The sequence below is a fragment of the Sinohyriopsis cumingii genome, chromosome 8, assembly GCF_028554795.1.
Source record: "Sinohyriopsis cumingii isolate HCF-2022 chromosome 8, ASM2855479v2, whole genome shotgun sequence".
In the NCBI taxonomy this organism is placed as follows: Eukaryota; Metazoa; Mollusca; class Bivalvia; order Unionida; family Unionidae; genus Sinohyriopsis; species Sinohyriopsis cumingii.
Genome location: NC_142968.1, coordinates 88,053,164 through 88,063,440, shown reverse-complemented (window position 1 = coordinate 88,063,440; position 10,277 = coordinate 88,053,164). Strand labels below are relative to the sequence as shown.

At 31.0% G+C, this 10,277-nt stretch overlaps 1 protein-coding gene across 1 annotated transcript in view; it reads left to right on the top strand.

Moving 5' to 3' along the window:
- The first annotated feature begins 2,103 nt into the window (after positions 1 to 2,103).
- The window catches only part of LOC149794090 (uncharacterized), a 36,447-nt gene continuing 28,273 nt past the window's right edge, over positions 2,104 to 10,277 (top strand). Inside the window, exon 1 of the mRNA XM_089966518.1 lies at positions 2,104 to 2,512. Coding sequence (XP_089822644.1) covers positions 2,431 to 2,512 — 82 coding nt within the window. The 5' untranslated portion in view covers positions 2,104 to 2,430. The remainder of the gene's footprint in view (positions 2,513 to 10,277) is intronic.

Here is a 10,277-nt window from a genome sequence, read left to right as displayed (position 1 = left end):
ATACATCCAAAGATTGTGTAATGTAAAGTCCAGTGATGGAACAAAAAGTACTTACCCTCATATTGTATTTAATTTTTGGCTTTCAATACATATACAAGATATGATATGCTCCTGAGATGAACGGAAAAGATTTAAAAGGGTACAATTATATTTTCTACACCGACACCTAACAGGGGTATGACTCAAAGGGAGAAGTGCTTTAGGACGTAATAGAATTAGATGATGTTACATATTCATATAGGGTGTACGTTAGATTCAAAATATTTGTTTTAAACGTTTCTCATATTGTTAGACCTCTAAACTTAATCCAAAGGACAAAACCGAAGAGCTGGAGTGGTACAAGGTGAGAGGCAAGACAGTGATGTCATATTTGATGTGTGCATTGGATATTTGGCTCAATGGTCCCATCCATGAACGTAAACACTGAGAAACGGTGGAATAGGAACAAGTCAAGTGGAGGTCATACAGTTTCATCTGTTAAGTGAACTGATTGAGAGTTTATTCAATATCGAAATACAGTAATCGGATGTGCACAAGTATTGAACCCATGCCCCTTCCATTTATATACCCAAAGGGATAACCAAATGCCACGTGCAACGATATAACCAAAAGGACAACCCAATGGACCATGCACTAATATCACCAAATGGAAGAATCCATGGCACATCCACCGATATAAACAGAAGGATAACCATACGGGCCATCCATCGATATAACCACATGGAAAACCCCATTGCCCATCCATCGATATAACCAAACGGAAAACCCCATTGCCCATCCAGCGATATAACCAAAGGGACAACTTCGTGGCCCATTCATAGATAAAACTAAATGGACAACCCTATTACCCTTGCACCAGTATAATCAACCCAGTGGCTCATCAAATAATATAACACAAACGGACAACTCCATGCCCATCCAATAAGAAAACCAAAGAGTACAAAAAATTCTAAGGATAATGCCGATTGTATCACACACTATCCTAAGTTTGTAGTGAAGCAGCTGAAATAATAATTAAAACATAAAATATAAAAATGAAAATGTTCACTACAATATGCCTATGACGATTTAAACAATATTTATATTTCAGACGTTATTATGGAAAATACATAAAGAACAAACAAGAGATGTAAAAGATTGAACAAACAAGTTTAGAATTGTCTCCTCGTTCACAACATTCTTTACTTTGATAATGTGGCCAACGGGAGTAGAGAAAAAGGTAGAAGATTGCTACAGTTTTGGAAAAGCTAGAATACATGCACTATTATAATAATATCAACCACTATAATTTCAAGATAATATGTGAAAATGTAGGTGTTAATGGGGTTGGGGTGAGGTGGAGTGGAGGAGGAGGGTCAATGACTTATACCTTCAGGTCATGTGGTATGTAGCAACTCAATACGTACCAGCTATATTGCAGATTAGTGTAAATGCACAAATAGTGATTGAGTAAATCTCTTAGACACTCTTATGTACCTTTGGACAGCCTTTCATATATCCGAGTTGACCAAAACGTGTTGCAAAGGGTTTAATAGGTAATAACGAAGTTATGTCTATATAGAGAGAGACGATGTTCCAATCGTTCTGTTCCGATAGTAAAATAGTTTGTACAGTCTACGAGAAATTGCTTTGAGGTTTCTTGTTCACCCAATGAACACCCATTATTAAATTAGCAGTATTTTTAAAAACAAGGAAATCGTTTAATTAGCTAACAATCATGTCGAAGTCTTCTGTGTTTAATTTATGACAATCTTTCGCATAAATAATAACAGAATGGAACATGTTCCAGACACTTAATGATGACATGATTTAAAAAAAATACTTTATAGGTGAATTATACCCCAAAGTTGTCTAATACGGACCTAAATATTGACCCCATGATCTAACCAATGGAGCTAATACAAAAGTAGGAGAAGTAAAGTGATGATATATTTGCAATAGGAACGAAACTATATGTGAACAAAACTGTGCTCAAAGTGTGATCAAAATTAGAGAAAAGACATAGTAACAGTTAGAAATGTATTGCTCCCATGATCTGACGTAGACATTTAAACAACGGATTTTTTATATAGCGGACACATCATCCTGTCAAGATATACTTCTGGGTACATGATAAGAAGGTTACGGGCAGGAACAGCAAAGATGGACTGACGGAATGACGGATGGGCATAACCATAACATAATACACACAGTAATGCGAGTGTATACAAATGATTACAATCAGCGGAAATAAGATCTACTTTATTTTTAAAAATTCTCACTCTACATATTAATCAAAAGTAAAGGTTTTGACGGTTAGGAATACAAATTCTTGTATCTCGAGGTGGACACCTGTGACTAAGCTAGAAGCGGAACATGTCACAAGTCAAGTACGTGCTGTCTTACTGACACTGAAGTGTAGATAAATGCCTGACGAACACAACGCACTAAATGCATGATCTCTATTTTAGGATTCCTATGATTCTGATTGCAAATATGGATATCATATACTTTGTTGTGATTTTCGCCTCTGGTAAGTTTTCTACGTACTTTTAATCTGAAACGTTAGAGAATTTCAGATTGTTGTAAATATGTAATGTCAATCTCTTTATCAATCGCGGTGTTTGGGTTAGTACTTAGTACATGATAGCGATGATAACGGGCAATGTGTGACTTTATTTCGTCATCGTAATATGCCTTTAACTGATATATAGACAAAGAGTCAGTTGCTGTAAATAATGACACGAAGAGAACACATCCACTAGTTTTTGGCTACATCCTGTAGATATGAACAGATGCAAAATACAATTTGTTATTGAACCAGACGTCCATAATCCTCTTTGCGTTCTCGTAGCTGCATTAAATCGCACAACGTAACGTGAATATACATGTATATGTTGCCCTGTCCAATAGCCGTTGATGTGGAGACCGGGAGACACTCTGGTCAGATAGGATTTTATATTTGATTTGAAAAAGGAGGACAATTTCTGCAACCGATTGTTTCAGTCTGATATTTTATGGAACCTATTATTTTTAATATTGGATGCTCATTTGGAACTATTGTTGAACCTTTTACCTGGAGATTAAAGTTAAGTTTATTGTCGGAGTAACGCTCATCGCATTTTTCATTAAATAAACTATTTTCGTGCTTAATTCAGTAATAATAGATATACGAATTCCCAATCACATTAGGGGGTATTATTGTTCCATTGTTTTACTGGACATTCCTGTTATTGTCAATTTTTGGTTAAGCAAATTATGCACGAAATAAGGTTGATCTTTGTTAATATTAATGCAGCTTTGTAATTTGCCCCCCCCCCTCCCGTGCTACTTAAAATTCACGTTGTGTGAACATTGTTTGACATTTAAATAGTCAAAATACATCAGAATTAAAAGGCTAAAAATCAGTAACCCCATCCTTAACCTAAAACTCAGTTTGGGGATCCACTTAATAAATTCAATACATACATATTTAAAGAGACAAAAATATACTGCAAGGACGACACAACTTGGACGTTTTATCCATTTACTATTTTGAAAATTATACTTAGAAATTAAAAACGATGGATTAATGAAGATATAGCTAGCACATTGCAATATACAAATTTAGCAAATTCAACCAAACTGGGTTGTATGGATGGCAACAAAAGTACCCAGAATATTAATTTGAAACTTATTTGATAAACGTATAGCGGGTTTAGTTAAAATGATTATACAGACCATTCATCTGCTCCCTGACAAGCTGTTGTCTCAATGCTCAATGTCATTATCTAGTAATGAAGTTTTTAATCCATCCAACAAACAATAATACAGATCTAAAATTAATTAAGATATTAACAGTTGGTTAATTCCCCATTATCAGGATTGCAGTATATAAATGGAGAAACATACTTGATTGATATTGGCTATCATTAGGTATTGTAGAGCCTGCAATACTTACAGTGGTGGAACAGTTGAATACTGGAGACACATGCCAGCTGAGAAAATAAATAAAATGTGAACAAGTGATAAAAAAGAATTTATTTACTTTTGTTTACAAGACTGCTAAGGAAAAGGAATATCTAGGCTAAAAGACAAACCGTGGACAAGAGATAAAAATAGGATTAATCTACATGTGTCTACAAGACAGCCACGGGAAAGGAATATCTAATCTAAATAATAACACGTGGACGAGTGATACAAAAAGGAGTGATTTACATTCGTCTAAGATACAGCTGTGGGAAAGGAATATCTAGGCTAAATAAATACAATACTGACAGGTGATAAAATGGATGAATTTACTTTTCTCTACAATACAGCTACTGAAAAGGAATATCTAGGCTAAATAAATACAATGTTGGTAAATGATAAAATGGATGAATTAACTTTTGTCTGCAAGACGTCTTCGGAAAAGAAATATCTGGGCTAAATCAGAGTATAAGGTTTTATGCTGTATGCCTTTAAGGTGTTCCGGTACAAAACAAATAATTTCTCCATTACTGAATATGTGTCTACAGCTCATTACGCTGTACAGATCTTCTTTGAAAAATTTCGTTTAGTACTTTAGGTGAACAAAGGCATGATTGAGATGAAAACATAACAGACCATACGAGTTCAATGATATATTTTCAATATTAGACTAAACTATGCCGTCCGTCTAGATGGAATATATTGGTCATCTAGTGATATGGTAATAAAAACAGCTAGCAATGCAGGCAACACAAAACACAAGAAATGGTCTTGAACTAGAACTTAATTTAGACTAAATACTTACGCAGTAAACAGCGAAACTCAGAAGCATTTAATCAGTCTATGATATTTCCTCAAATGATCAGAAACGAAATAAAAGAAGGAAATATTTGAAAAACTATAGTGATAAAATGGAAAATAAAAGAACAGAGCAACGGAATAAAGCAATTATTACATTTGTCATTGGAATGGATATTTAAACCTTTCTCCTAATGATGAAGTTATTCTCTTTCTATGGTACATGTATATCTGTATTCTTTTTCTTGCAGTGTTTCGTAAAATGTCATGCAATTCATGTATTTAAGTTGTACCTGTTTCCTTGCTGATATCTTTCTTTATGTCACTTAAATGTTTTTTTAATATATTTCAAATTTTCATTCGATCTAATATTGAGTTGAGAACTACAAGAAGGTTAATATAACCTCGTAATTGTCATTTTCGATCCTGGAGCGTGAGGTTATTCTTTTTGGTGGTGTTTATGCTTTCAAATGTCTAGTTTTCTTCATGGCTGTTATACTAGTTGATTTTTTAAAATATAATTTCTTGGGTTTCTATTTCTTCTTTTCATTTTGTAAATAATGCTTTTGCTGCATAGTATGTCTTAAAGCTACACTGAATTGTGTTTCTTGCGCCAGTCAGAAAACATATTGTCATCTACACATTCTAAATTAACTAGAGTTTGTCCCTTTCAGTTTCAACCCACTTACTGAATTCATTTACAAAATTAGAGCATTCAGGTTTACGTGGTACTGAGCTTATTTTTGTTAAAAGCTTCTGTTTACACCCTTTATTAATACGTACATTTAAAGGTCCAATTCTACTTCAGATAACCACATATATTTTACAATCCTTACCTTTGTACGCAGGTTTAGCATTACTTTTGATGAATTCGTCAATATCATTATAATTGTTATCTTTCGCTAAAACTAATCACTGAATAGGATTAAAATGTTGAACTCTAGATTACTGATTATGACATACCGATCAACAACTAATAAACAATATCGGTGTTGCACAAGGAAGTTTTAGCAGCTTAGACGTAGTGACTATAAAATTGAAAACTACCCTTTTTGGGGGGTGGGGGTGGGAGGTATATTTTGTATTCAAATTACAACACAAACGGTATCTATTATTTCTGGGTTTGACTAGTTTCCATTACGTATTGATGAATACATGTTTCACACATTAAATATCTTACAATATTGTATTAGTCAAATGCATAATGTGTTGATATCTTTGAACGTTGAGTCTAAAAGTGACATTGAATTTTATATCAGATTAATAGCAAATAAAAATACTTCCTTACACAATAAATATAACCAAGATATTGAAGACAAAGAAACTCAGTTTAAATGTTATAAAATAAAAGAATAACACATATTATCTTAAAGAATCATTTTAATGTTATTAATAAAAGAATAACACATATTATCTCAAAGAATCATTTTAATGTTATTAATAAAAGAATAACACATATTATCCCAAAGAATCATTTTAATGTAATTAATAAAAGAATAACACATATTATCTTAAAGAATCATTTTAATGTTATTAACAAAAGAATAACACATATTATCCAAAAGAATCATTTTAATGTAATTAATAAAAGAATAACACATATTATCTCAAAGAATCATTTTAATGTTATTAATAAAAGAATAACACATATTATCTTAAAGAATCATTTTAATGTTATTAATAAAAGAATAACACATATTATCTTAAATAATCATTTTAATGTTATTAATAAAAGAATAACACATATTATCCCAAAGAATCATTTTAATGTAATTAATAAAAGAATAACACATATTATCTTAAAGAATCATTTTAATGTAATTAATAAAAGAATAACACATATTATCTCAAAGAATCATTTTAATATTATTAATAAAAGAATAACACATATTATCTCAAAGAATCATTTTAATGTTATTAATAAAAGAATAACACATATTATCTCAAAGAATCATTTTAATGTTATTAATAAAAGAATAACACATATTATCTCAAAGAATCATTTTAATGTTATTAATAAAAGAATAACACATATTATCCAAAAGAATCATTTTAATGTTATTAATAAAAGAATAACACATATTATCTTAAAGAATCATTTTAATGTTATTAATAAAAGAATAACACATATTATCTTAAAGAATCATTTTAATGTTATTAATAAAAGAATAACACATATTATCTCAAAGAATCATTTTAATGTTATTAATAAAAGAATAACACATATTATCTCAAAGAATCATTTTAATGTTATTAATAAAAGAATAACACATATTATCTTAAAGAATCATTTTAATGTAATTAATAAAAGAATAACACATATTATCTCAAAGAATCATTTTAATGTTATTAATTAAAGAATAACACATATTATCTCAAAGAATCATTTTAATGTTATTAGTAAAAGAATAACACATATTATGTCAAAGAATCATTTTAATGTTATTAATGGAGAATGATTTGTATTATTCTTGAAGGTTTAATATCATTCGCATTTGAAACTGGAAATAGTATAAACATCAAGTACCATGGAGTTGAGTAATAATGGCGGCAACATTATAAACAATGACAGAATCCATAACTATTGTGTAGGATTTAGAAAATATTATAATCTGTTTAACTTATTGGATTATATTGAGACGCCAAAAACAGAACATGACATTATTATATAATGGGAGAATACCCCCCCCACAAAAAAAAAGAAAAAAAAAAAAGAAAGAAAATAACAACACACACAAACTAATGAGTTCAGTGAAAACAGAGCAAAGACACTCAATTATTTAAATGAAAGATTAATATTGCAAGGATTAGTTACTGAATATTTAAATAATTTGCATCAGGCATTATCCATCTATTATTTTGCTAATATTGGCAGTGTTTTGATGAATATATAGGCTCCCCAAACCTAATGCCTTAGGAGTATGACTTATTGCCTTTGCAATAGGCACGAATATTTATTGCATACCCAGGAACGGAAAAAACATTCCTGATTGCATTTGGTAGTATTTTACTTGTTTCTTTCTATATGAAGTTTAACAAAGATACTTCACATTCATTTGTAAACAATTTTGAGTGCTGGTACCAACCCTTTCGGGATCTTCTTCTCCCTGCTCCCTCCTACGCCTTCGACTTGTCCATTGATGGCGTATATATGTACAGCAGGTCAGACGAGAGGCTCATCAACCTAGTACGAATGCGCTTAAAGAACTGCTAATGTACAAAACACTGGAACAGAAGAGATATAGTCTATTGTATGCAAAAAGAAATCTTGACTTTTAGATACGGAAAGGTCATTGTTCATTGTACCTTTTTTGCTTATCCGCCTGATTTGAGATTTGTCATTACATAGTCAAAATCGTCTACTATTATGAAAGGTTCAAACCCGGAATAGGAATAGAAGAACGCCTGTCAGAAGTAAGATACAGTTACGTATGATATTATGGTTAACGAAAAGTACAGGAATTATTAATTTTGGCGCTAATTCGATCTGGACAAATGTTATATTTGGTCACCAAGAATGAGTCTTTATACTGTACAAAGAAGATATGTAAACTGATCTTGAAACTCATTTCAGTTCAGGACGGTAAAAGGAAATGATGATTACTGTGGATTAATTACGGAACAATTTTTGTTCCCTTAGGAATAAACTCAGGCAACTGTTTAGTCAAGCAACATACTACTTCTTGGATAGGCAACATAAATACACCTAACTTATTAATGTCAGTGTAAACGTTTTTATGCTGAGTTTATATGGCTTGATTGGAGATGCATTACGACTCTACGTTCTTAAACTAAGTAACAGAAAAGAGGGAAAACCAACAAGGTTTCAAAATTCACCAAATAATATATTTCCCTAGAACGCAAAGTGAAAATTTAAAATAAAATCCCAAATAATCCAAAACGTTATATCATCAGTCGTAATGAATACAGTTCTAATTAAATTCCAGTTGTGTTTGAATATCCAGCGCTGGAGATTATGACGTGCTTGTAGTCTTAAATGTACTAAAGTACAAATGGCCTGAAGTGTGGTGATGTGCTAATATGCTTCCAATTAATCGCAGTATTATAATCCAAGATGTCAGTTTCTGAATTCATTATAATTCCAAATTAATGTTTCGGCCAAAGAATAGAATTGAGTACTTTGTAATTTCAAAGAATAATAACTTGAATAAATAATTCCACCCAAATAAAAACCTGAACACAACAATGCAAATGTTTCCGCTTCTGGTGTTATAGCAAGAATGAATAATTTTTCAAGTCAACAAGATTGAATAAAAAACTAAGACAAAAATATAGAGCCAGGATATAGGTCCAAAGTTTATTTCAAGAAAATTGAAAATTGTAAACAGATCAAATCTGTTACTAAAATTATAATAATGAACAAGGGAAATATTAGATACAACACGTTATTCATGGTGTCATTCCAATAGCGAAGACCCAGACCTAAACAAACATGTTTCGCTTTATTGATAATGATTCTAATAGTTTCCTAGAGAAACATTAACTGTGCATTACTTGTTTATCAAAATAAATAAAACATAAAGAAATCAATGACCCTAGTCAGGTACACAGTGAACTTGATTTTTTACAAGGTCAAGTAAAATATACAGTTATACATAAGCTATAATGATGGAGAAAAAAAAACGAACAAATACTAACCAAATATACATTGCAGATGTACATATGAAAATAAATCGCATGCATCAGTTCATAAATTAGCTAATAATGTTCAACACGGAATATATCTTTCAATGAAAAGAACAGATTATGTAGATACACACAACATATATATTTATTTTCTGTCTCATGTTCATGAAAATATTCAGAAAATTAGACAAAATATATTGTTTCAATTTTAATAGTTACTATTTAATAAAAGGAGAACAATTCAAACTATACAACAGCGACAGTTTGGCTTATCAAGTGGTGCAGTTTCTGTCGTCCTTTATAAACTGGCGAAAGCAAGTAGATTTGTGAACTTCTTTTCAACCTGCTGAAATATAAACAAATTAGATAGATTTATATCTTCTTGTGCTTTGCAAATGGGCAACCGTTAAAGCCCGTCGACAAAATAGTCTCATTTGTTTTATTTTATGGCGATATCAAAGGCTCTTATACTTAAGTTACACTTTTAACTTGATTATTCAATGCTCAGAATATAACATAACTGTATATAATGTAGATTATGTGGAAGAATAAAGGAAAAATGTATCCAAAACATTTGAAACATTTTTAACCCTAAACAAGCTCCCAAAATAGTAATCAAATTTCACTGATTTATTTGTGTTTTTGTTTGTTGTTTAGTTAGTATTTTATAAACACTAAAGGGAAAACTATTGTTTGAATGAAAATTGTTTTTCAAGTATTGAAGAAACAGTACATGCAAATTGATTTTGATTTATAGGGAACATTTGTACGTAATTATTTTCTTTTACGTTTTATTGAATTAAAGCCAGGTGACGTAATTCTTGTCTTTCAATTTGTATTGACTTAAAGACAGGTGACACTACAAGTCATTTATTATATATTGGCAAAGTTATTAAACCATTGTT